We start from the raw sequence: 25,997 nt of genomic DNA, 5'->3' as shown, positions 1-25,997 counted from the left end.
ATATTACTGAATATAAAATTTATTTTGTAATTGATAAATTTTTAAATGATTCATATATATTCACATATTTTCACTCTTGAGAAGTTTAGTAATTTTTTTTTAAAAAAAAAATGTTCAGAAGCATATATTTACATCATAAGAGAAATTGTTAACAAAAATAAATGAATTTAGATTACATCATGTTAACTGTATATATATTGAAACACAACATACTAATGTATATATTAAGCAAAAAAAACAATTATTATATCATCAAAATTATTTTCTTCAAGTACTCAAGGTTATGAAATGTACCCTCATAGGATAGAACAATTTACTTCATCAGTATAGTGGTACCTCATGTTCCGCTAAACTTCGAACTCACTCAATGACAATAAATCACACAAAAAATTTTAAAATGCAAGAAAAAGAGTAGGAGATTAAAAAAATTGTGGTTGAAAAATGAGAGGAAGTCTCTCTATTTATAGTCAACAAAGGGTAGTATGAACAAGTGTTTTTTGTGTCTTATCTGAAAAAGTCATGACCTTTTCGAAAAGTCCACAACCCTTTGAAAAAGTCACAACTCACCGAAAAATCACAATCCTTTGAAAAAAGTCACAATTTAACGGAAAAGTCACAACTCATCGAAAAATTTACCTTTCCAAGAAGTCACAATCCTATGGAAAAGTCATAATTTATTGAAAAAGTTACAACTCATTAAAAAATTACAACTTATCAATAAAGTCACAACTCATAAAAAAACAATCTAAATTAGAAATATTATAGTAATTTAACATTTAACTTAGCAGTTAATGCTTTTAAGTAATATAGAAGATATAGATACAGAATAGATATAGATATAGATATAGATATTACTATATATACTCGGCGTATTTTCTGAGCGCTCTCCGGTCTCGCTACACACAGGTGCGGTATGGTATCTCCTCCTCCTTTCATTCCCTTTAAAGAATCTTGGCTTTGATGCCAACCCACTTCTTCACTCTCTTTTGTAGGTCAAATTCTCAATTTTCAATTTTTGTGTGTGTGGTGCAGCATCTGGAAGTCTTGTGATCTGTCGAGCAAAATTATACAGTACAAGGAACTATAATGGATTACATGACTGGAAATCCTGTTCCTCAGCCTGCTTATCATTGGCCGATGGAGGAAGTTAAAGAGTCTACCCTCTTGATTCGGCATCTTCCAGAAGCAATTCCTCATGAAACCCTTTCAAGATTGCTTTCCAATTATGGGGCAACTTCTATCCGTCCTTGTACTAGTGGCAGGTATGATTCCATCTTTCTCAATTTTACTGCTCTTTTAAAAATAGCTTAGAATGTTGGCAATCTTGTGTTTCTTAATGGCTCATTTGTTGGTGCAACTTATATTTTCTTGAAAAGCAATGGGAATTTGGTAGTATTTTTGGACTCATATCCACAATTTCAGCGGTCTAAATTTAGAGATTATTAATCTTAAGCACCTCAATGTTAACCACTAGTCTAAGGTCACTTTTCTTCCTAATCAACTTTCCTGTTAGGATATGAATTGCGGGACTAGGCTTGATAACCCATTGATTTTCTTTTTTACTTGCAATTAATAGAACCTAAAAAGTATGTCTCCACAGTAACCATTTTGTTTTGGTGAACAGTTTCAGAGATAAGTTTTCTGTACTAATGTTTTTTTTTTTTTAACCTTTATGGTCTTTCTAAAATGTAAAGTTTAGGTGAATTCATGAGATTGTGCGGTTTCCTGAAATGATAATGTGTTTCTGATCCCTCTCTTTTTGTGATTGCCAAACTTCTTTTCTCTTTATAGTTAACTCAAGTAGTTCTGTCATCTTATACTCAAACTGTGTAGGTATGCTTGTCTTTGATACTCCTATTCATTTTATATGGTATTCTTTCCTTGTAAGGGTAGGATAACAGATATTTGATACCATCAAGTGTTGGTTCCAATGTTTTTTTCATGTCTCTCGTTAGTACGTAACTCAACTGGCCTTTATGACACTTTTATCGGTTATTTGTATCTTATTTGTCCTGGACAGAATGAGGAATTGTGCTTTCGTGGATTTCAAGGATGAAGGTCTGGCACACCAAGCACAGCAACATTTGAATGGGTATTTTCTCCTTTGAATCTTTTCTAAGTGTCCTCAATTCTCGATCATTTTAGGTAGACATATTTAAATGCCTTCCTCTTATTTTTGTTTATCTTAAGAGAGTAAGAAAGTCTGATTGCCAAATTATGTGGTTGTTAGGGTACGGTTTCTTGGTAAAATCCTAGCGGTGGAACGAGCGACTAGAAGCACAGATAGACAAAGGGAACATCGGATTGGAGATGGCTCTGTCTCTTTGATAAAAGATGCTGCTGCTGCTAAAGAATTTGGTGGAGTATCTAGGGAAGGTCCTTATCCTGGCAGCGAACCCATTGCTAATAGACTTGGGGTAGATTATCCATTTCCTCCTCACCTCGAGTATGATTTCAGCTGCTTAGTTTTAAAATCTTTTTTCATTTTTCTATCTTAATTTGGTGGATAAGTGGCTAGAAGTAGCTCCTCATTCTCTGACCTAACCTAAAACTTACAACATTTCTCATGATTTTCCTTGAAGTCATAGATGACTTGAATCTTTCTCTGTATGCAAATATTTCTTGCGTCTGTAGGCATGCCAGTCTGTTTGACCTGTAAATTATAGTCTCTATTCCTGGTCCTTTTGGCATATATGCAGAGAAAACTAGCAAAGGAGAAAGAACAAAGAACTAAGAGGATTTAGACATTCTATCTGCTTGATCTAATGCTTTATAGGTCTCTATATTGTTCTTTCAGTAATCATAAACAGAACCAGCTTCTATTTATTCTTCATAAAGCTGACTGTCCTGCTTGTGATTCAGATATGTTTACCCTCCACCTGATGGACATATACTTACAAATATTGTAAATGCTCTTATTGCTGTTCCTCGGTTCTACACTCAGGTTTTCTTTTCACAATTTACCATCTCCTTTCTTCTTCTCGAATTAATTTTCTCATTTCCTTGCTATTCATGTGTATTATTCTATTTTACATCTTTTTTTAGATCGTCTAATTTACATCTTTTTATACCCATATTTTGACATGGTTTAGGTCTTGCACTTGATGAACAAGATGAATATTCCAGCACCATTTCGTATGGCTTTGCCAACTCCACCTCTACCAACCTCTCTGTCTGTTCCTCCGCCACCCCCTCCTCCACCTCCTCCAACAGTCTCTAAGAGTAGAATGGAAGATCTATCAAGCAGTGAATCAGAAATGGAGTCTTCAGATGAGGTAGTAGTTCCTATGCTGTTAGAGATCCTTTTGCCTTCTGAATTGAGTTTGACGAATGCAGTTATCTGGCACTTTAAATATACGTTATAAACCTCAAGCATATTGGGTAGCTGACTCAAATTTTAATGTTCTATTTCTCTGGTTTAATTCTTTCTATCTTTATGTTCCTCATGTTTTCTGTCATTTTTTACCATGATTTATTATGTTTTGCTATTAGAGTAAACTGTTGGCTGATTCTAATGGTTTTTGTAATAATTAATGGTTCAGGAAGCTACAAATGTTGGTGGGCCTAAAAAGAAGCGTATTAGACATGAAGCTATCTTGGGCCCTGCAGTTGACAAGGATGTTGCCCATGAGGCTGTTGGATTAAGAGCTGCTGCCTTGGTTCCTAAAGAGATGCCAGTAGTTAAGAAGAAGAACCCAATAATTCAGGTTATCTCATCTCCAAAAGGCTCCTCCCTCTCTGTTGTTCTTTGTTGAAGTTGATGATACTAAGTTTTCGCTTGCTTGCTTGCAGATTAAAGTAGCATCTAAACAGGTACAGAATGAAGAGAAGGGTGATGCAAGTGCACTGTCATTGACAGTGGAAGAAAAAGAGAATGATCATAAACCTTTTACGACCCTTGAAGAATTAAAAAGTGGAAGATTGCCCCCAGAAGAGATACTGTCGCTTCCTATGTTTAAGGTATTGGAACTTTGCGCGTCTTTACTTTTGCCCATGATACACTTGCTTTCACATTAAATTTGCAGTTGCTCTTTTGAGTATTAGGCTTGGAATCCTGTCACCTGGCTATTCATGTTTCGGTTGATGTTGTTTTAGTTGATTTGTAAGAGCTAAAGGAGGTGGAGGTATCGAGGGCAAGGCCTTTTAACAGAATGACTTAGGTTTATTAGGTTTGCTACAATCCTTGGAACAAGATAGAAGAGGTGATTTCTTTAAGCAGGTATTCTCGGATGGTAGCGTTGAGCATGCCAAAGTTTTTTCAGGGGCCAGCCTTGGTAGGTTAGTAATTTGTGTTGAGCATGGGCTGGTGCTGGTCATTAATGTGGATTCAGACGTGTATAACTTTTATCTATGTTGCTCAGACTCTTCAAAAATGTCGACGAGCGCGTGTTGGATCCTCCAAAAATAGTGTATTTTTGAAGGATCCGACACGGGTGTGGCAACATTTTTGGAGAGTCCGAGCAACTTAGACTTTTATAACTTACAAATACATGTTCCAATCATGTTGTGCTGTCATCAAAAGTTGGATGTGGACATGAGTGCATACTTGTAATTTCCAAACAGTTCAGGACAGAGACGTACCTTGTATGCTATATGTACAATATAGGTAATTATCATTTATTAACACATAGTTTTATTAAATTGCAGAAAGTTTGCATCTAAATCAATTTCATACCTGGGCTCTGGATCTTTAACCTATGGCATTGAGTTTGAACATTGCAGGGTTAGCTAATATTTAAACTGTACAGAAGTTAAGGATTAAATTAAAATGCTGTTCTTGAGGGTGTTGAACAATGATGAATATGGACAAGATACATTTTTACGTTATTTTGGTATCTTATAGAGTGTAACAATTGTGCCTTGATGAACAACTCATAAACAACAATACTAGCGCAGACATTCCTTTTTGTCTGGACTATAATGAATTGGTAGCATTATCAAATATCGACTATAATATCTATTTGATCCTACCCCATGAAGGATTCCGTTTTTGCCCTGAAGAATTCATGAACCAACAACTAGGAAAAGAATTCTTTCAGTTCTTATTTATTTCAGAAAATTCAAGTCACCAACTTATTGCTAATCTATTCCAGAATTGCTTAATTATTTCAGAATTGCTTGAGAGTTGGTTTATGAGATTATGAGATAGGTTCATGCTGCAGACAGCTTACTTTTTCTAATAGTTTTTTGCTTCTTAGCCTTCCATTTTGAGATGTAGTCACTGGTTTATTGATTGAAAGGTGTTTGCTTAGTGTACTTAAGCTGACAAGTAGTTGCTATAGAAGTTCATTAAGATTGCATCTTTCCAGTCTATAAATTATGCTATTCTAGTTCATTTCTTTATCAGTAAATCAAAAGTTATATTAATGGGGAGAAAGCTAAGCAGTAAGTCTACATCACCAAGGAGGACATTCCCTGTACAAGCACGAAAGGGATTTCCTTCTATGTTGAGCTATTGCCTATTAATGAAAGCAAAGGACTGAATAATTAACTCATAAGTTTTGTTCGATGCAGAATTATTGTGCTGGAAATCCTTCTCAGATCTTATACTTGAAGAACTTAGCAAAAGAAGTGATTGTTGATGATATTTACTTCATATTTGGTAAGCATTAACTTACAGATCCATTGCAAAGTAAAACTCCTTTCTGATTTTTTCTGAGACTTCCTTGTAGTTTTCAATACCTCACCTGCTTTAAGAAAAAAGATAGATAGCATGAAGTTACTTAAACAGAAATATTTTACTTATACATAACCTCATGTTTTGGCACTAGAACCATTGCATTGCTTCTCATCTGTTATGTTCTTTAGGATCCTTATTTGTAAGCATTGATGAAGCTAAATCCAGTCTTGCAGTGAAGTTAATGCAGGTGAGGTTCATCTATTTCTCTAGTTCTGCTAATTTGGGATATAGTTTTTTTTTAGTTGATGAGTAAGCTAATTTGGGATATAGTTCATCAACCTGAAAAAATCAATTGGTAATCAACTTATATATTTAACTACAAGTTTCACTTTCTTTTTTTAGTGGCATTTTGTTGATCTATTTCTTACCTGATCCAAACTGCAAAGTTCACTTGCTGCATTAAAAATGTTGACAAGAGACTTTTAATCATGTGACATAAAATAAGTAATCTGTACTTCCTTTCCATTGGTAAATTGGTATTTATTCATGATTTAATGCTGAAGCTTATACGACTTCCATTTTCAGGAAGGGAGAATGCGCGGACAAGCTTTTGTTACATTTCCCTCCGCTGAACTTGCTCAAAATGCCCTGGTATGTTATTTATAATTACTTAAATTGGTATTTTGTTTTCCTTTTGCGCAGTGGAATTGTAAAATTAACACCATGAAAGTGATAGTAAGCTTTATTGTTGACCTCTTCCAAAAAATAAATGAAGTCTGAGAGGTGATAAACCTTCTACATGTAATCGTGAACTTGTGTTAAATTTCCAGTGGGTTGTATAACATGAGTGTATTCATGTATATGGTTTAGTTCCTCAAGTTGGATTATGTACTATATAGATGAAAGGGAAATCATTTTATCATTTACTTATAATTTTATATTGAACATACACAACTTCTAGAAAGTAGCTAATATTATAGTACTTTACTATACTTGTAATAACATTTAATACAAGTGAATGATTGCAGAATCTGGTGAACGGGTATGTGTTTAAAGGCAAGCCTATTGTCATTCAGTTTGGTCGTGATCCTGCTAAAGCAAAAACAAGCTAGAGAGGATTCTTTCAACAAGGGTAGTTTAAGCCCTCTGCTCAACATTCTAAGTCAGGTATATAAGTACAATCAATTGCTTAGTTTGCTGCATTTGTTTTATCTTGTTTATGAGTATCTTAAATAACCTTAATGTGGTACCGAAGTAGTTATTCCTTAAGCCATACTATCTATAGGCAACTCACCTCTTGCTTGTAATGACTGTAGTACAGTGAGCCCCTATTTTGGGCGATGATGTTGGTAAAGATCATTTGAGTTATGAGATTGATGGTGCCCAGGTAATATTAGAGGAGTCAAGCCAACAAAGAAGGGCTTCTATTCTGGACTAGAGAAGGTCAAAATTTGGGTGGGCTGTCAGGTTTTACCTTTGCAATGGTTCACCAGATGTCTGGAGCCAAAATGCACAGAAGTAATTATGATTTCTTCAGTGAAGCACAATTGGTCAGCTGGAACCCGATGATTGTTAGTTCATTGTTTATAGTATATCTCTGGACAGTGTTGTTTCATTGGCAATTCACTGAAATAGGTGAGAGGATTCTTTGCTGTTTCATTAGTAGTGACTTCCAGTTCATTGCAAATTTAGACTCCAGGAGTAAACAGTGGCATGTTGACTATGAACTCGTATTTCACTATGCAGAATCATTTTTGCCATGTAAAGTAGCCTAGATGTCTGCTTAATTGTCATTGTATACGTTTAGCCTTGGAGAATTTTATGTATCAGAGAGCCAATTCAGCTAGTATGCGAAACACTTGTTCACTAGGTTTGGTATGACAGCAATGGCCAAAGATGGTGACCCTGTAAGAGAAATTTATATCGTTTTTGTGATCATTTTTTAATGCTCATTATCTCTTTATCTCATTATTCCATTTACGTAATCTGATCGATTCAAGGTGCACTGTTTATAATCACAATTGCCCTACACATTAGAGATATTTTATTTTATTTTTTAAATATTCTTCAGGCCTATCTTCTCTTGGTTGTTTCCTACAACATTAGTGCTGAGGTCCACACATGTTCAACACAAGTAGAAATGCACTGGTTGGTTCGGTTCTGTTCTTCTTTGACTTAAGTGACCTTCTTATCGATAATTAATGAAACTTGGAGAAATATTCCAACTTATCCAAATCTCTATTATTCAAATAAGCCTAATTTGACCATTTTATAGCTACTCAGCTGCAACACCAACTTGAATTTGGATTCCATGTGAAAGTCAACTCATGAGAGATAAGCTTCTCTTGATTGTTTCCTACAAAATGAGTTCTGAGGGTCACACAAGTAGACACTGGTTGGTGGCGTTCGTCTTTGACCAGAAAAAACATTGCAGGTCCTATCACCTTATTTTAAAATGAGACTGGAAAAATATTTTAACATTATCCAATTCTCTATTACTTGCAATAATATTCATCCTAATCAGACAATTTTATAAGTAGTTTAAAAGTCTTCGACTGCAGCATCAATTGGAACCATAACTTGTATTAGATGACTTAGCACTATGGCTGCTATAGTTCTCAGGATATATTCGCATATCTGATCAATCATTGGAATGTTGAAAACAAGTTGTTGATTCAACATGAAGAGGTGGCCCCTAACCCTAACTCTTACCATTTCAAGAAAATGAGGTTTCATTGATCTGTTCTTTGTAGTGGGACCTTCTGCTTTTGGACTAATTCCATATTCTAACTAGTTGGAAGGCAAAACCATGTGACTATCTTTAGCTGGTACCTATTCAATACATGTTCTTGACCTATAAAAACAAGTGTTTACCATAACAGCTCTCACCAAAACTTGAAATCATACAAAGCTTTTCTCCACTATCATTATTTGCTTATCTATATATTGAACTAACCATAAAACCATGGCTATCCGTATGCCTCGTATAATCAAGAAGTCTTCTACTGCTGGAGATGTTCCTAAAGGCCACTTTGCTGTTTATGTTGGGGAAAAGCAGAAGAAGAGATTTGTGATCCCTATATCATTCTTGAGCCAACCTTTATTTCAAGATTTACTTAACCAAGCAGAGGAAGAATTTGGCTTTAATCATCCAATGGGTGGTGTCACAATTCCCTGCAGCGAGGATGTGTTCATTGATCTTACTTCTCGCTTGAGTAGGATCTGAGGCTTTTCACATTACACAATTTTGTAAAGAACTAAAACTGATAATTAGATAGAGATGGGACTATGTACTGTCAGCTGTAACCGTAGATCCCAATTTTGAATGTAATTTTCAGTAGCAAATGAATGTCTAAAATATATCTTTAGCAAATGAAATTTGTTCAGATTCATTCTTTAGCCAATTGAGTTTTCAGTATTCTCTACAAGATTCCGTCTATGTTAATTAACTCTAAAGAAGACAACTTATCTGTGACCTTAACCTGAACACTGAAATACTTTTGGCTACGACAACAAAGAAAACTTTATATATATCTGCAGCAGAAATTTCGAAATATCAAATAAGTGACATTAATAGATGTTATTGTTTTCTGCTCTTTTTGAAACAAATCTCTGGCTTGCTTTATAAGAATTTCTTGAGATAATTCTGATCCGCAAAGTTGATTAAACCATCAGAAAACAACTTATGATATGAGGATAACAAAAATGTACCTTATTCTAGTCAACTTGTGTAAATATTTTCTGGTGGTTTTACTAAAAATAGTGGTTATGACTTATGTAAGTAACAAATGTTGCTTGTTTGCAGGTCATCGAAACTAAACCCATAGTTTTTTTTGTGTGTTGTACATACTTTGAAGTAAAAAAATCTAAATACCTCAATTCCATGTTGCCTGATAGAGTTGTTTGTAAGTTATAATCTAGACCATGCAATGAGAGCACCTTTTTTTTTGTTCTCTTTCTCTTTACTATTTACGTTTGTTGTACAAATTAAAGCCTAACACAACCAACTTCCCATAATTAGTCAAAATTGTAAGTCAGTACATCAGATGTTGGTTCTTTTAAGCATCTTAAGATCAGGTGTTTTGCTTTGTATAATCTTAGGAAAGAGTTCATAAACCTCCATACATAAATTATATTTTATCCTTTAAGGATTGTGATATTCTTGATATTTAGGATTGAATTCAGTATCTGCAAGGCTGGAACATCCCACTTTTCTTTGTTCTATTGGTGTCTGGTGGTTGATCAATCATTGGAATCTGACTATTACTTGTTGATTTAATATCAAGAAGCTAAACCGTTTTTCAAGAAGATGAAATTTCTATCTGTTATTTGTTGTGAACATCAGTTGGACCTTATGCTTTTAGACTACTTTCAATGTATTAATACTATGACAATGAGTTGGAAGGCAAAACCATGTGATACTTCAGGTGCTACTGTCTTTACCTGGTGTCCACAAAATGGCAATTCACACATAAGTGGGGTTTGACAACTTTCCATTGGCCTATAAAAACACATATAAAGAAGGGGTTACCGCAACAACACTCAGCAAAACTTGAAACCATACAAAGCTTTCTCTGCTTTCAGAGTCTTTACTAATTCTCCCCATCCTTATTTGCTCATCTTATATTGAACTAAACGACCATGGCTATCCGTATGCCTCGTATAATCAAGAAGTCTTCTACAACCGGAGATGTTCCTAAAGGCCACTTTGCTGTTTATGTTGGGGAAAAGCAGAAGAAGAGATTTGTAATCCCCATTTCATTCTTGAGCCAACCTTTATTTCAAGACTTGCTTAGTCAAGCTGAGGAAGAATTTGGCTTCAATCATCCAATGGGTGGTGTAACAATACCCTGCAGTGAAGATGTGTTCGTTGATCTTACTTCTCGCTTGAATAGGATCTGAGGCTTTTATTTTCACAGTTTTGTAAAGAGCTAACCTTTCTAGTTAGTACCATATTACTGATAATTAGATAGAGGGGATCATGTACAGTCAGCTGCAACAGAAGATCCCAATTTTGAATGTAATTTTCAGTAGCTGATGTCTAAAAGATATACAACACAATCTTTAACAAATGAAATTTGTTCAGATTCATTATTTAGCCTATTTAGTTTTCTTTTGGTTCTCTTTTTCTTTGCTGTATAAGTTTGTTGTTCAAAGCCTAACACAAGCAACTTGCCATAATTAGTCAAAATTGTAAGTCAATACATCAGATGTTGGTTTTTTTAAGCATATCCTAAGATCAGGTGTTTTGTTTGTACAATATTGGCAAAGAGTTTCAATTTTATCCTATTTTTCCTTTGTTCTATTGGTGTCTGGTGGTTGATCTTCCATTTTACTTTGAATAAATTCTTACTAGAAAACCATGTTAATGACAAGTAATGTCTAGGAGTTTACATTTGACATGAATAGTTTAGCAATTTCATTGTGAGGCATGCTATGTTCCAAGTTCAGAGAAAAGGTAGGGCCTTTATCTTGAACCAATTTGTCCTTAAGATATCATCACTTTGACGATTAGTTGGAAGGCATAACCATGTTACTTAAGGTGCTATTGTCTTGCAGAGGGTGCCTCATGAAATAACTCATCACTATCAGCAAGTATTCAAAGATTGTTCTGCTTTTGAGGTCTTTATTAGCTCTCCTCTTTCTTTTTTCGCTCATCTGTATTAAAACTAAAAGATCATGGTTATTCGTATGCCTTGTATAATCAAGAAATCTTCTACAACTGGAGATGTTCCAAAGAGCCATTTGCTGTGTATGTCGGGGAGAAACAGAAGATGAGATATGTGATCCCAGTATCATTCTTGAGTCAGCCTTTATTTCAAGAATTGCTCAGTCAAGCTGAGGAAGAATTCGGCTTCGACCATCCAATGGGTGGTGTGACAATTCCCTGCAGTGAGGATTTGTTCATTGATCTCACATCTCGCTTGCGGAAGTGAGACAATTTTGTGTAGTTGTAAAACAGGATCTCCACTATGTACAGTTCAGAGTTAAAAGAAACTCTATGTAGACTGAGGACACATTTTTCTACTTCAAAAGAAATTGAAGTAATAAAGCTTTTTACTTCTATGGTTCAACCATTCTATTCCATATATTGAATGTAATCAATTCATTGCAATATAATTTTTTTTCTCAACTCTCATGACTTGCTAATCTGAATTGAGATATTTAGATTTTCTAACTATATCAATAAATCATGGTTTACAGTTACTGAGAGGTTTATGGTTCGATCCTCAACCTTGAGTATATTTTTGTTACATAATCAGTTTCTTTCTCAAAAGTATCATTCTCTAAGTATCCTGATCCCTTTGCTTTAGCACTATGGATGATCAAGTTTTATAAAAAAAATCTTCAGATATGCCCTCATAGATTCGCATATGATGATCAATCATTGGAATCTGACTTCTACTTGTTGATTTAACATCAAGAAGCTAGTGGCTAGAGGTGGTCCCCAACTAAACCATTTTTTAAGAAGATGAAATTTCTATCTGTTATTTGTTGTGAACATCAGTTGGACCTTATGCTTTTAGACTACTTTCAATGTATTAATACTATGACAGTGAATTGGAAGGCAAAACCATGTGATACTTCAGGTGCTACTGTCTTTAGCTGGTGTCCACAAAATGGATATTCAGACATCAGTGGGGTTTGACAACTTGTCATTGGCCTATATAAACACATATAAAGAAGGGTTTACCATAACAGCTCTCACCACAACTTCAAATCATACAAAGCTTTTCTCTGCTTTCAGAGTCCTTACTAATTCTTCCCTTCCTTATTTCCTCATCTATATTGAACTAAAAGACCATGGCTATCCGTATGCCTCGTATAATCAAGAAGTCCTCTACAACCGGAGATGTTCCTAAAGGCCACTTTGCTGTTTATGTTGGGGAGAAGCAAAAGAAGAGATTTGTAATCCCCATTTCATTCTTGAACCAACCTTTATTTCAAGACTTGCTTAGTCAAGCTGAGGAAGAATTTGGCTTCGATCATCCAATGGGTGGTGTAACAATACCCTGCAGTGAAGATGTGTTCGTTGATCTTACTTCTCGCTTGAATAGGATCTGAGGCTTTATTTTCACAGTTTTGTAAATAATAGGATTTTCAGTTTGTACATAAGATGAATTAGGAAACACACATGTAACTTCTCACTACTGTCAGCTGGATCTATAGATCCCAATTTTGAATACAATTTTCAGTAGTTTAGCAAATGAAATCAGTTCAGACTCATTCATTATCCAATTTGGTAAATTAGTATTTCTGTTTAACAAATTTCTTACATGGACTGTTCTTTCCATAACATGGGAATTGGAGCTTATAAAGTGCTGAAGTCTATGTTAATTTAACTCTAAAGAAAACTTATCTGTGACCTTATCCTGAACACTGAAATATATTTGGCGCAAACAGAAAAAATGAACTTTATATCAGCAGCAGAAATTTCAAAATATCGAAGAAGTGACATTCATAGTTCACAACTTCACACTTCATTAGACATTTCGTTTTCTTCTCTTCTGAAAAATCAATACTGGTTTGATGACTTATTAGAATTTCTCTCGATCAGTTGAAAAACTCGGGACAATTCTGATCTGCAAAGTTGGTCCAATCATCTGATTAAATGACTTATGATATGAGAAGAAAACATTGCATTTATCTATGCCAAACTATTTCTAAAAGCATCGATTAGCACAACTGTATTTACTGTATGGTTCTTTAAGAGAGTGCCTATATAGAAGTACCTAATAATGTTTGTTTGCAAGTTATTGAATCCAAATGTGTTATGTTTTTTACTTACTTCAAATAGTCGTAGAGCCTACAATGTAGACCAATTTTACGCCAAGCAATCAGGTTGGCCTCTTTTTGTGGTCTTTTTTGCTGTCTTTTCCATTCAGGACGCAAAAATTCACCTTTATCCACTTTCCTCTTCTCAACTTGGTTTTTCATTTTTTTTTGGAAAAATTACTTAAATACACAACACTTCTTTACCTATTCTCAATATTTCCCTACTCTTTTACTAAAATACAAAAATCCCTTATTTTCCCCCAATTCAACTTAACCGGATACTTTATTAGTTTAAGTATCCGCTCGTTATTAATTAAAGTATCCGCGCTGTTATATTATGCATCCGTCCGTTAATTAAGTATCCGTGCGGCTAACAACTTAATAATTTAAGTATCCGCCCGTTATTAATTAAAGTATCTGCGCTGCTATATTATGCATCCGCCCGTTAATTAAGTATCCGTGCTACTAACAACTTAATAATTTAAGTATCCGCCCGTTAATAATTAAAGTATCCGCGTTGCTATATTAAGTATCCACACTGCTATATTATGTATCCGAAAAACACTAAAAAAGGGATTTTTGGTAATTAATGAAAGAGTAGGGAAAGGAAGTAATTTCTTTCTTATACTATGTCATTTGCCTAATTTTTTTTTTTTTTTTTTATGTATGGTCATGAAAGTAGGACTATATCTATTATCCACCAAACAGATCACAAATTATAAGCAGTGCCCAAAAGGACATAGAAGGTAAAACCATATGATATCCATCAGGTGCCTATTGATGGTCTTCTGCTTTGTATATTTATTTTAATGACAAGTAGAATGGTAAGTGACAGTGTGATGTTGAAATATCTCAACAACAACTTTAAGATCTTAGTACCACTTCCTAAGCCTCCATATATAAATTCTTTTCAGGCAATTAGGGCCATAATGATTAATGAAAAGTTATAAACCTATGCTAGGAAGCACTTGGAATTGGAAACTTATGGCCATATAAACTTTTTTTGTTATCTCAGGAATAATGCTTACAACAAAAACATATCAAAAGATAAAAAATTTGATGTGTACCTAGACAATACTTGTTTAGCTATTTGATTGTGAGGGATACTTTGCTCTAAGTTCAAAGGAAAGGTAGGGCCTGTTATCCTTGAAAACTAAAGCCTTTCAAGTCTGAACAAAGATAGGAAGAGTTTGACCTCTCTCATGTTACTTGTTGTTTTGGGATATTAATTGATGACAATTTATGTTTCCCAATATGGTTATGTTTTTCATCTTAGTGGTCCATGTTCCAAGTCATAGCTTCTCAAAAATTCTATAATGAATAATGCTTCTATCCAAGTTTCAAAATAAGGTAGGGCCTATTGTTCTTTAACTAATACCACAAAGTTTTCAATACATGGAAGGCAAGAGCATGTGACACTTCAGTGACATTGTCTTCTGCTGGTGCCCACAAGTTCTTATTCAACACCACATCAGTATGAGTTGCCATTGCCTATATAAACATATCCAAAGAGATATCTACCGCCACAGCTCTCAGCAAACATCAAAACTTTCTCTGTTTTTGAGTTCCTTTGTAATTCTTTTACCTTTCTTATCTATACCAAAACTAATTCATCATGGCTATTCTTCGTATGATCAAGAAGTCTTCCGCAACCAGAGATATTCCCAAGGGCCATTTTGCTGTGTATGTAGGGGAGATGCAGAAAAAGAGATTTGTAATCCCGATATCATTCTTGAGCGAACCTTTATTTCAAGACTTGCTTAGTCAAGCTGAGGAAGAATTTGGCTTCGACCATCCAATGGGTGGTGTGACTATTCCCTGCAGTGAGGATTTGTTCATCGATCTCACATCTCGATTGAGGAAGTGAGAAGGAAACTAGTCCCCATTTTTTTGTTACACAATTTTGTATAGTTGTAGTGAGCCAGGAACTCCACTGTGTACAGTTGAGAGTTAGAAGAAACACTAGGTAGACTAAGGGAGACATTTTTCTACTTCAAAAGAAATTGAAGTAATGAAACTTTTTACTTCCATACATTGATGTAATCAATTCATTGCAATAGAATTTTTTTGCTCAACTCTCATGGTTTGCTCAATTCATTCTAATGTGGCACAATTCATTCTATTGGTAATATTACACTTAATGGTTCCAAATAAAGTTAGATGCACTTGGTAGCATCCATGGTACAATGTACGATAACTCAATATGTACTAGATCTGCTATTCTGCAGTAATGTGAAAGTACTGAGTTTAACTGAATGCTATAGAAAATGGATGTAAATTGATCAACTCTTAATAAGATATAATATGTATACTTTTCTTGAATACAGACTCAAATTTCTGGCAATAGTAAGGTTTTGATTGACTCATAATTTGATGGAGATTTGCAAACATAGACATGTTGATAGCCAATAAACATTTATGTTATCTACTATTTGAAAACACTTTTCGAAATCTATGAAATAACACGGGTTATTCTAATCCGGAATGTTGATCCTACAAGTTGTCAGCTATTGCAGTAAATTTATCAATTTGATCTCTAAAGATAGTCTGTTCTGTATCTTGTCATGAAAAACACTGGGGTCTGCTTCTATTCAAGAGTAATGACTAAGATCATATATATTAGATAATGAGTTGGGAAGAAAAACCATGTGATACTTCATGTGCTTTTGTCAATCAATATTGCAACAAATGCCTCTCCACCAGTGAAATCTTTCATATTATTGACTTTTTTTGTCTTATAGTTTTTATGTAAGTGGACACAAAATTTGCATCTGGGGTATGCTTTATTCCTAGAAATCATCATAAGCTACCAACAATATTTATGGATTTGATTCTTAGAGATCCTTTGTTCCCTATAGGAAAATATATGTAGGACCTATAGAACTTGATCTGATAAGAGCTAAAGCAATTACTCATGTCAACTAGCTGGAAGGCAGGACCATGTGAGTACTGATATATCATTGTCTTTAATTGATGTCCAATCCAAATGGCTCTTCACCACAAGTCATGAGATTTTATGACTTCTCAAAATTTCTATAATGGATCAGATAAAGTAGGGACTATTGTTCTTGAACTAATAGCACAAAGTTTTCAATACATGGAAGGCAAGAGCATGTGATACTTCAGGTGACACTGTCTTCTGCTGGTGCCCACAAGTTCCTATTCAACACCACATCAGTATGAGTTGCCATTGCCTATATAAACATATCCAAAGAGTTATCTACCACCACAACACTCAGCCAACTTTAAAGTATTCAAAGCTTTCTCTGCTTTTGAGTTTCTTAATACTAATTCCTTTTCTTTTCTTATCTATACTAGAACTAAATGATAATGGCTATTCTTCGTATGATCAAGAAGTCTTCCGCAACTAGAGATATTCCCAAAGGTCATTTTGCTGTTTATGTTGGGGAGATGCAGAAAAAGAGATTTGTGATCCCCATATCATTCTTGAGCGAACCTTTATTTCAAGACTTGCTTAGTCAATCTGAGGAAGAATTTGGCTTCGACCATCCAATGGGTGGTGTGACTATTCCCTGCAGTGAGGATATGTTCATCGATCTCACATCTCGATTGAGGAAGTGAGAAGGAAACTAGTCCCCATTTTTTTAATTACACAATTTTGTATAGTTGTAGGAAGCCAGGATCTCCACTGTGTACAAGTTGAGAGTTAATTAGAAGAAACACTAGCTAGACTAGGACACATTTTTCTACTTCAAAAGAAATTGAAGTAATGAAACTTTTTGCTTCTATGGTTCCATACATTGATGTAATTAATTCATTGCAATAGTATTTTTTTGCTGAACTCTCATCATTTGTTGATCAGAATGAACTAGAATCTGGTCCCCTAAATTGGCATAACTCATTTAATTGGTAAAAGTGATAATTACACTTAATGGTTTCAAATGAAGCTAGCTGCACTTGGTAGGGGCGGTGAGGTATAACTCGAGATGCATAGTGTCAGTACTGAGTGCAACTAAATGTGATAGAATACGGATGCAAATTAATTAACTCTTTATAAGAAATAACATCTATACTCTTCTTGAATATGAACTCATATTTCTGCCAATAATAAGGTTTTGACTGACTCATAATTTAATGGAGATTTGCAAAACATAGACACAGATATGTCAATATATAGCCAGTTAAAAAAATATATATATTCTCTACTATTTGGAAACATTTCCCAAAATCTTTGAAATAGCTTGGGTTATTCTAATCAGGAAAGTTGATCCTACATAATGGTAAGATTGTAGTAAATTTTGTTACTAATGGGAAATACCTGTTATTATCTCAAAAGAACCTGTGTTGGCAATGACTCAAAGTTATCAAAAAATATTCTATTCTCTATCTTGTCCTGAAAAACACTAGGGTGTAGGGGATGCTGATATTCAAGAGCAATGACAATGAGTTGAGTAGCAAAACCATGTGCTATTGTCAATCAGCAGTACAACTCCACCAGTTAAATATACCATATGATTGATTTGTTTTTTCTTCTAGTTTTTATATAAGTGGACACATGAGAGTTTGCATAAATAGTATGACAATGAGTTGGAAGGCAGAACCATGTGATACTTCAGGTGCTACTGTCTTCCCACATAATGTCTATTCAATGCACATCAGTAGAATTCTACCACTTGATATTAGTCTATATAAACACACAACAGCTCTCACCAAAACTTGAAAACATACAAAAACCTTACTCTGCTTTCAGATTTCCTTACTAATTCTTCCAATCCTTATTTGCTCATCTATATTGAACTAAACGACCATGGCTATCCGTATGCCTCGTATAATCAAGAAGTCTTCTACAAGTGGAGACGTTCCAAAAGGCCATTTTGCTGTTTATGTGGGGGAGAAGCAAAAGAAGAGATTTGTAATCCCCATTTCATTCTTGATCGAACCTTTATTTCAAGACTTGCTTAGTCAAGCTGAGCAAGAATTTGGCTTCAATCATCCAATGGGCGGTGTGACAATTCCCTGTAGTGAGGATGTGTTCATTAATCTTACTTCTCGCTTGAGTAGGTGAGGCTTTTCCTTTCACAATTTTGTAAAGAAGTAACCTTTCTAGTTAGGAGAGACTCACTATTCAACACACATTACTGAAACTTAGACAGAGGAGGCTATTTGTCCTAGTCCCAATTTTGAATGTAATTTCAGTAGCTGATGTCAAAAAGACATACACCACATTTTTAAGCAAATGAAATCTGTTCAGATCGCTAACTGAATTCTTGTTTGAGAAATTTCTTTGCATGATTTCATTTCTTTATATTGGAGTTTTTGAAGAGCTAAAGTCTACGTTATCATGAAGAGAATACAACAAAGAAAACATTATACTGCTGCAGAAATACATAAAAAAAAATGAATGTTTTAGTTCATTTGCAAAGTATTCTTTAAAATTGTATTTGAAATAAGACTTTCATGTTCAGGCACTTGTATTATTCAACATTTAAATTTTGTCATTATCTTTGGCCGTGATTCACACTCTTAAGTCTCAACATTATGGATTAATCTACTTGACTTGAGGCTAATATTTGGTATGTGTGTCATTTCTTTTTTAACTTTCACTTTCCAATTATAGTTTTTCAACTTGAAATAACATCATTAATATCTTCTTCATTATCTAAAATCATCACTTATTTAGGAAAATAAAGAAAATACTACACAGTTTGATTGGACACAATTTTTTTTATTTTTTGAAGTTTATTTGCAGAAAAATGAAAACAAAATAAATTGGGTTGGACTAAGAGCCTCTTTGATTGTTGTTGGGAGGCTAAAAATGTTTTTTTTTTTTTTAAAAAATAAATAATATTTTTGTTTGAAAAATTAAACCTTTGACAAATTCTTAAAAGTACTTTTAAATTAACATATTTCATAAGTTTGATTAAATTTCATTCAAGAATTTTAGTTTTGTTTTTAAATAATAAAATTTTATTTTATATATATATATATTATATTTATGTATTATTTTAATAATAACAAATTAACAACAATATTTTTACAGAATTACAAAAAAAAAAGAAAAAATATAAATAAAGTATATCAGCCCTATCAAAAAAAAAAAAAACAAATAACAATTTTTTTTTCTTAATTTACATATTATTTTAGTTTAATTTGATTTTTTTAACTTTAGAGGATTATTAAAAAAAAGAAAGATAATAGCTAAAGATTAAATTCAAAAAAATAAAATAATAGGTAACAAAAAACTAAAAAAATCTTCTTTTCAATATGTTTCAATACTTTTACAATTTTTAAGAAAATAACAATTAAAGTTTTCAGCTCCCTAGAATGGTAACAAATAAAAAAAATTCCTTTTCTTAGTTTACATATTATTTTCTTCTGATTTGATTGTTTAAAAATAGTTTCTCTTTTAAAAATAATTTTAGTATTAAAAACACATTGATACTTGCATTTTCGTAATTTGACTTTCAAAAATATTTTTTAATTATAAAAATAGTCAAATATAATTTGCTTATCAAAAACACCTTTCAAATGAATTAGCCAAACACATTTTTTTTTCAAAAAACAATTTTCTGAAATACAATTTTTAATAAAATGATTCTAAAAATAAACACTTTTTTAGCAGTAATACCAAACATGTTGTAAGTGAAAAATAAGAAAATATAAAAAAATAGAAGTTTTTTTTCCGAGTACATTTTATTTCTCCGCGTTTATTGGAAGTTATATAAAAGTGTTTATTTCTCCGCATTTATTGAAAGTCTTTGCGACTTCTTCTCTAAAAATTTATGTCGTGTTATAATTTTGTTAAAAAAGGGCATTTTTGACCCAATAGGTGGAAGGAGGGCATTTTAAAGCTATTTTCAATACTTTAAGGGCATTTTTAATCCTAAAAATATTTAACTATTCTACTAGTTTAAGTTAAATAAAAAAATATCAATTAAATTTTTTATATAAGTTTTAAATAATTAAGCTGTTAATTATTGTAATGTATAGTATTACTTATTATTTTTAAATATATTTAAATATTATATGTTAGGTTTTTTATCCTAATTTATATGGCATTGATAGAATTTAAAGTGTCAAATAATTGTTAATTATTGTAATAGATAATATGGAGTATTTAAGTCATTTACAGTATAATAATTATTATATAATATGTAGTATTTAAGTGGAAGGTGGTGGGGCCCACTTAGATAGTTTGATAAATATATTGGATATTAGTAGTGATTTATAGTATAGTAATTAATAATATATAATATGTAGTATTTAAGTGGAAGGTGGTGGGGCCGACTTATATATTTTATAAATATATTGGACATTAGTAGTGATCTTATTGGAACATTGGTAGTCATTATAGACTCTTCTATAATATAGTAATTTAAATATATTTAAATATTATATGTTAGGTTTTTTATCCTAATTTATATGGCATTGATAGAATTTAAAGTGTCAAATAATTGTTAATTATTGTAATAGATAATATGGAGTATTTAAGTCATTTACAGTATAGTAATTAATATATAATATGTAGTATTTAGGTGGAAGGTGGTGGGGCCCACTTATATAGTTTGATAAATATATTGGATATTAGTAGTGATTTATAGTATAGTAATTAATAATATATAATATGTAGTATTTAAGTAGAAGGTGGTGGAGCCGACTTATATATTTTACAAATATATTAAACATTAGTAGTGATCTTATTGGAATATTGGTAGTCATTCCTAGACTCTTCTATAATATACTAGATGAGTATTGCCCGTGCTAAGCACGGGCCCAACATTTTACGTTTTAAAGTAGTGGCGGCATGAACATATACACAACTATAAGGATTTCCAGCTATATTTATGCAAAAAGATTGTTTAATAAGTTTATGCCGGAGAATGTCTTCATAGATCATATAGGCATAACGCTATTTGGTGTTCCTTCTCCGCTACCCTACAAAGTCTCCAATTCTACACAACCTGAACCACAATATTACATACACACATAAACAATATATCTAGAAGGTCAAAAACAAACCAACAACCAAAGCTGCTCCCATTAATATTACAGATACAACATTTCATCTTCCGCTAAAATGGTGCATTCACGATAAAAAATTGAGCTAGGAACATACTAAACAATGACAAAAAACACCTACCTTAGGGACTCCTATGTAAACATCCTCACCAACAGGATTATTAATAATAACTCTGTTCTTGGATTCTCTTCATTGCAAGCAATGCATGTCATCATACATGAAAGACAATAATATTTTCGACAACTTTTACTCGACAGCTGATACAACTGATATGCAAAAGGTAGACACAATATCAAGGGAACTATGAATCTTTTAGGAGTGACTCCAAATTAATTACTATTCAGCGAAATGACCAATACGACCACATTTCACAAGCACAACGTTTGTACTCATAATCTGATTTAGTGCCAACAATGGGTCAAATTAAGAGGGATAGTATCATGCTCTTCATGTTAAGTAAATATTTGCCAATATGATTTCCAATAAATATTTTCAAATCATTTTAAGAATCTCCCGTAAAATTCAGCAAGACAACTGAAGTAATACTCCTAAGCAAAAAGGGTAAAACACCAGTGCAATCTTTTAGGAGAAATGTAAAACCAGTTATATTGTATAGGAACAAACTTCTCGTGTCACTACTGCATTAGCAAAAATAGAAAATCTCAAAGCTCTTCGAATGAGATGTTCAAGCAAGGAATGTCAGGAGTTACAAATAAATAAACAAATAACGCAAGAATTCAGCTGTTAAACCTTAATGAGAATTAATTGAATTATACATCCACATTACAAGATAAATCACAGAAAAAGCTATTCATGTTAACAAACAGAGAAGCTAGAAGGGAAATTGGATGATGGAAGTGAAACGTGTACTGATAAGGTGGTCTTCATCCATTTCAGATTATACATGTCGTACAAGTATTCAGAAGTTTGAAATTTCCTCTAATACACATGTAAGGCTATTATGATGATGATGTTTATAGTCACGGAGATGTGTCCGTAGCTTCGAAATAGGCATGGAGCTGTGATAACACAATACATGAAGCTAGCTAGCAGCTGTTATAGCTCTGTCATCAAACTGATCAGATATATAACCTGTGAGGATTCCACCTACTACCCCTTTGACATCAAACAATGTTGATAAGTTACCAGATTCCTCGTTGGACAAGTATCGTCACAAAAGGATCAAGATACACTTACATAATAGAGTAAGAAAACAACAAGACAACATATCTAACATGACAAACGTAGAACAGTTAGCATGCTTGTGTGGCTAATGTAGTACGGCAGCCACAATAGAGAAATGTGTAAGCCACCAAAAAAAGGCAAAAAGCAAATGGCGCAACTCCTGGAGTCCTCCATGTTTCTCTAAAACCCACAGCGGATTCCTCTTCTCTGTTTGAAAAAAATTTAAAGAACAGGAACAAAACAAAAAAAAGTTTGACATGGAGTGTGCGACTTTTTAAGCTACAAAAATAATAGGTCACAAATTAAAACAAAATGAGTGGCTTATTTAGTTTAACCCCATTCAAATTGCAGAAATATGATATGTATACTTTTCTTGAATAGGAATAATATTTATTGATATCAAGAATCAGAACAGCATGAGATGACAAAGAGCAAGCTCTTACTCAATGCAGCATCATGGCCATTCAAGGTTTTCTCCACGGAGTTTGTGAAGTGAAATTAAGATTTCTCAAAGTCGGTGTAATGTGAATCCTGCAAGCTTTTAATCAAGTGTCGATATGTTATTTAGACACTAACACAAATATATTACAATTGAAATACATCAAATTTCTGATAAACATTAAGTATAACTTTAATGAAAAAAAAATACTAAATCAATCTTTTTATTTTGAATGGCGATTTATACTTTTACAATCAGTTTATAAGCATATTTTTGATGTAGTCTATGCCAAATACTTCTGACGAGTTGGAGATTATAAAATATTGTTATAAAAGTACTTTCCACCTTTTTTTTGCAACTGATACAATCCTATCAGAATTTTTGTTAAGTTAACAAACAGAACAACAAAGTTGTTTTTATAGAATTAATTTTCAATAAAATCTGTAGATGCACATATTAGATCCTAAAACACTAAAAAGAAAATGTGCTTACATGCTAGTATGTGAATTAAACTAAGATTTGAATGTAGACATGAGGTCACGAATTCTCACGATTTGTATAGTTGACTAAGAAAAAAATAAACAAAAAGATATGGGCAATAAATAGAAGGAGCATACCTGTAGAGACGAAGATAAGTGAGAGAGTAATTTCTAGAATGAATATAGTGTGAGAGAGATAATTTTAGGCAATTTCTAGAATAAAGATAGTGGGAAGATAATTCTAGAATTACCTATGCTGGTCTGTGGTACCCACTTGGAGTTACTAATCAGATTTCAATTGACACGTGTACAACACTTTAAAGTGCAATTGAAATAACTTCTTGTCCATTTTCTTGTTCGTCCGTCGTCTTCACATTTCTATATAATAGAAACTAGGAATGACTATCAATGTTTCAATAAAATCACTATTAATGTCCAATATATTTATAAAATATATAAGTCGGCCCCCACCACCTTTCACTTAAATACTACATATTATATATTATTAATTACTATACTATAAATCACTATTAATATCCAATATATTTATCAAACTATATAAGTGGGCCCCACCACCTTCCACTTAAATACTACGTTTTATATATTAATTACTATACTGTAAATGACTTAAATACTCCATATTATCTATTACAATAATTAACAATTATTTGACACTTTAAATTCTATCAGTGCCATATAAATTAGGATAAAAAACCTAACATATAATATTTAAATATATTTAAAAATAATATAAGTAATACTATACATTACAATAATTAACAGCTTAATTATTTAAAACTTATATAAAAAATTTAATTGACTCTCTAAATTATATTGGTACCACATAAAATGGATTATATAATAAACATATATTGTTTGAAATTGACGAAAAAGAAACAATAAATTACAATAATTAATTAAAAAATCCACTCCAAAAAATCTATCAATTAACAACATATATTGTTTGAAATTGACGAAAAAGAAACTATAAATTACAATAATTAACAAAATAAATCTCTCGACTCCAACAAATCTATCAATTAATGCCACATAAATTGGGACATGGCAAATAACATATATTATTAAAAAATTAGGTTCAAAATGTACTAAAAAATACAATAATTAACAACTTAATATATTAAAGAGACATATAAAAAAGGGTTAATATTTGAAATTCTGCATCTGCCACATAAATTAGAACAAATAGAGTAATAACTATTATTTTCAAAATTATGTTAAAAAAAGTACTACAAATCACAATAGCTAACAATTTAAAATATTTTTAAAATCATATAAAAATTTCAATAACTTCTCAAATTCCATAATATGACATAAATTTAAAAAAAAGTGTTATAAATCATAATAAATAGTACAATATTTCAACTACTTTAAAAGTATTATAAATTGTAATAAATAATACAACAATTTAAATTACTTAAAATTTAACGACTTAAAAATATTTTTTTAAATGTATTAAAATTTTGGTTAATTGTCAAAACTTTACATGTGCCACATAAATTGGGACATGGAGAGTCACACATATTTTTTTTTTAAAATTACATTAAAAGTATTCTATCAATTAACAACATATATTGTTTGAAATTGACGGAAAAAAAAACTATAAATTACAATAATTAACAAAATAAATCTCTCGACTCCAACAAATCTATCAATTAATGCACATAAATTGGGATATGGCAAATAACATATATTATTAAAAAATTAGGTTCAAAATGTACTATAAAATGCAATAATTAACAACTTAATATATTAAAGAGACATATAAAAAATGGTTTATATTTGAAATTCTGCGTGTGCCACATAAATTAGAACAAACAGAGTAATAAATATTATTTTCAAAATTATGTTAAAAAAAAGTACTACAAATCACAATAGCTAAAAATTTAAAATATTTTTAAAATCATATAAAAATTTCAATAACTTCTAAAATTCCATAATATGACATAAATTAAAATAAAAAAATAATATATATTGGGCCCCGTGCTGGCACGGGGTCCTATATCTAGTTTATCAGATATAGATGTACCTTTCGACTACGAATTCAATATATAGTTTCTTCTTTTTAATTTAATTATAAAAAATCTATTTAATATGTATAAAATATTAATTTATAATTTTATATGTTATAACTTCCTATTAAAATTTATTAAAATTTTGAAACATAAATTTCATATTTTGAATAGATTTTTGAAAATATAGCAAATTAAATAATATAAAATTTATATGATTATAAAAAAAATTCACATTCAATGAATAATTTCTTCTTACTAAAAAATAAATAAAAAATAAGTACTAGAATAAAGTAATTTACAGAAATAATATATTCTGTATTAAGTAGTTATTTTTCCGCGTTCTATTTTTCAGCCGCGTGTATTAACTGGTTCTAAAACTATAAAATAGAGTTCCTAGTGCGCATTTAAGAACTCACCCCATCACTACTCCGACCGCCTATTAAAAAAGAGTCGGAACTTTTAAGCTACCGGCTATCGGAAAATC

At 32.2% G+C, this 25,997-nt stretch overlaps 4 protein-coding genes and 2 long non-coding RNA genes across 7 annotated transcripts in view; 4 read left to right on the top strand and 2 right to left on the bottom strand.

Moving 5' to 3' along the window:
• Window positions 1-1,035: 1,035 nt before the first annotated feature.
• Window positions 1,036-7,037, top strand: LOC125816884 (U11/U12 small nuclear ribonucleoprotein 65 kDa protein). 2 transcript variants are annotated; one of them, XM_049496531.1, is made up of 12 exons: window positions 1,036-1,262; window positions 2,021-2,092; window positions 2,231-2,446; window positions 2,863-2,944; window positions 3,093-3,275; window positions 3,543-3,707; window positions 3,793-3,960; window positions 5,515-5,602; window positions 5,809-5,867; window positions 6,206-6,271; window positions 6,649-6,787; window positions 6,942-7,037. In XM_049496531.1, the coding sequence occupies exons 1-11, from the start codon at window positions 1,087-1,089 to the stop codon at window positions 6,730-6,732; spliced, it is 1,359 nt and encodes a 452-aa protein (XP_049352488.1). In that variant the 5' UTR covers window positions 1,036-1,086; the 3' UTR covers window positions 6,733-6,787; window positions 6,942-7,037. The 2 variants fall into 2 exon arrangements, with proteins under 2 accessions (XP_049352488.1, XP_049352489.1); XM_049496532.1 differs by having other exon boundaries at window positions 6,937-7,037.
• Window positions 7,038-8,532: 1,495 nt separating this feature from the next.
• On the top strand, window positions 8,533-8,875 carry LOC125816905 (auxin-induced protein 15A-like). Its single transcript, XM_049496572.1, has one exon. It carries the CDS (start codon window positions 8,586-8,588, stop codon window positions 8,844-8,846), a length of 261 nt encoding a protein of 86 aa, XP_049352529.1. The 5' UTR covers window positions 8,533-8,585; the 3' UTR covers window positions 8,847-8,875.
• Window positions 8,876-10,138: 1,263 nt separating this feature from the next.
• Window positions 10,139-10,675, top strand: LOC125816904 (auxin-induced protein 15A-like). Its single transcript, XM_049496571.1, has one exon. The coding sequence runs from the start codon at window positions 10,262-10,264 to the stop codon at window positions 10,520-10,522; it is 261 nt and encodes an 86-aa protein (XP_049352528.1). The 5' UTR covers window positions 10,139-10,261; the 3' UTR covers window positions 10,523-10,675.
• Window positions 10,676-12,189: 1,514 nt separating this feature from the next.
• Window positions 12,190-12,847, top strand: LOC125816906 (auxin-induced protein 15A-like). The gene has a single exon (XM_049496573.1). The coding sequence runs from the start codon at window positions 12,425-12,427 to the stop codon at window positions 12,683-12,685; it is 261 nt and encodes an 86-aa protein (XP_049352530.1). The 5' UTR covers window positions 12,190-12,424; the 3' UTR covers window positions 12,686-12,847.
• A 2,161-nt stretch (window positions 12,848-15,008) lies between these two features.
• Window positions 15,009-25,997, bottom strand: part of LOC125816918 (uncharacterized) — a 34,230-nt gene continuing 23,241 nt past the window's right edge. Inside the window, exon 2 of the long non-coding RNA XR_007442247.1 lies at window positions 15,009-15,138. This is a non-coding gene — a long non-coding RNA (uncharacterized LOC125816918). The remainder of the gene's footprint in view (window positions 15,139-25,997) is intronic.
• The window catches only part of LOC125816917 (uncharacterized), a 31,138-nt gene continuing 21,014 nt past the window's right edge, over window positions 15,874-25,997 (bottom strand). Inside the window, exon 3 of the long non-coding RNA XR_007442246.1 lies at window positions 15,874-15,954. This is a non-coding gene — a long non-coding RNA (uncharacterized LOC125816917). The remainder of the gene's footprint in view (window positions 15,955-25,997) is intronic.

The sequence above is a fragment of the Solanum verrucosum genome, unplaced genomic scaffold (genome assembly GCF_900185275.1).
Source record: "Solanum verrucosum unplaced genomic scaffold, falcon-dt-bn FXZP01000261.1, whole genome shotgun sequence".
NCBI lineage: Eukaryota > Viridiplantae > Streptophyta > Magnoliopsida > Solanales > Solanaceae > Solanum > Solanum verrucosum.
This window is presented reverse-complemented; position numbering and strand designations above follow the sequence as displayed.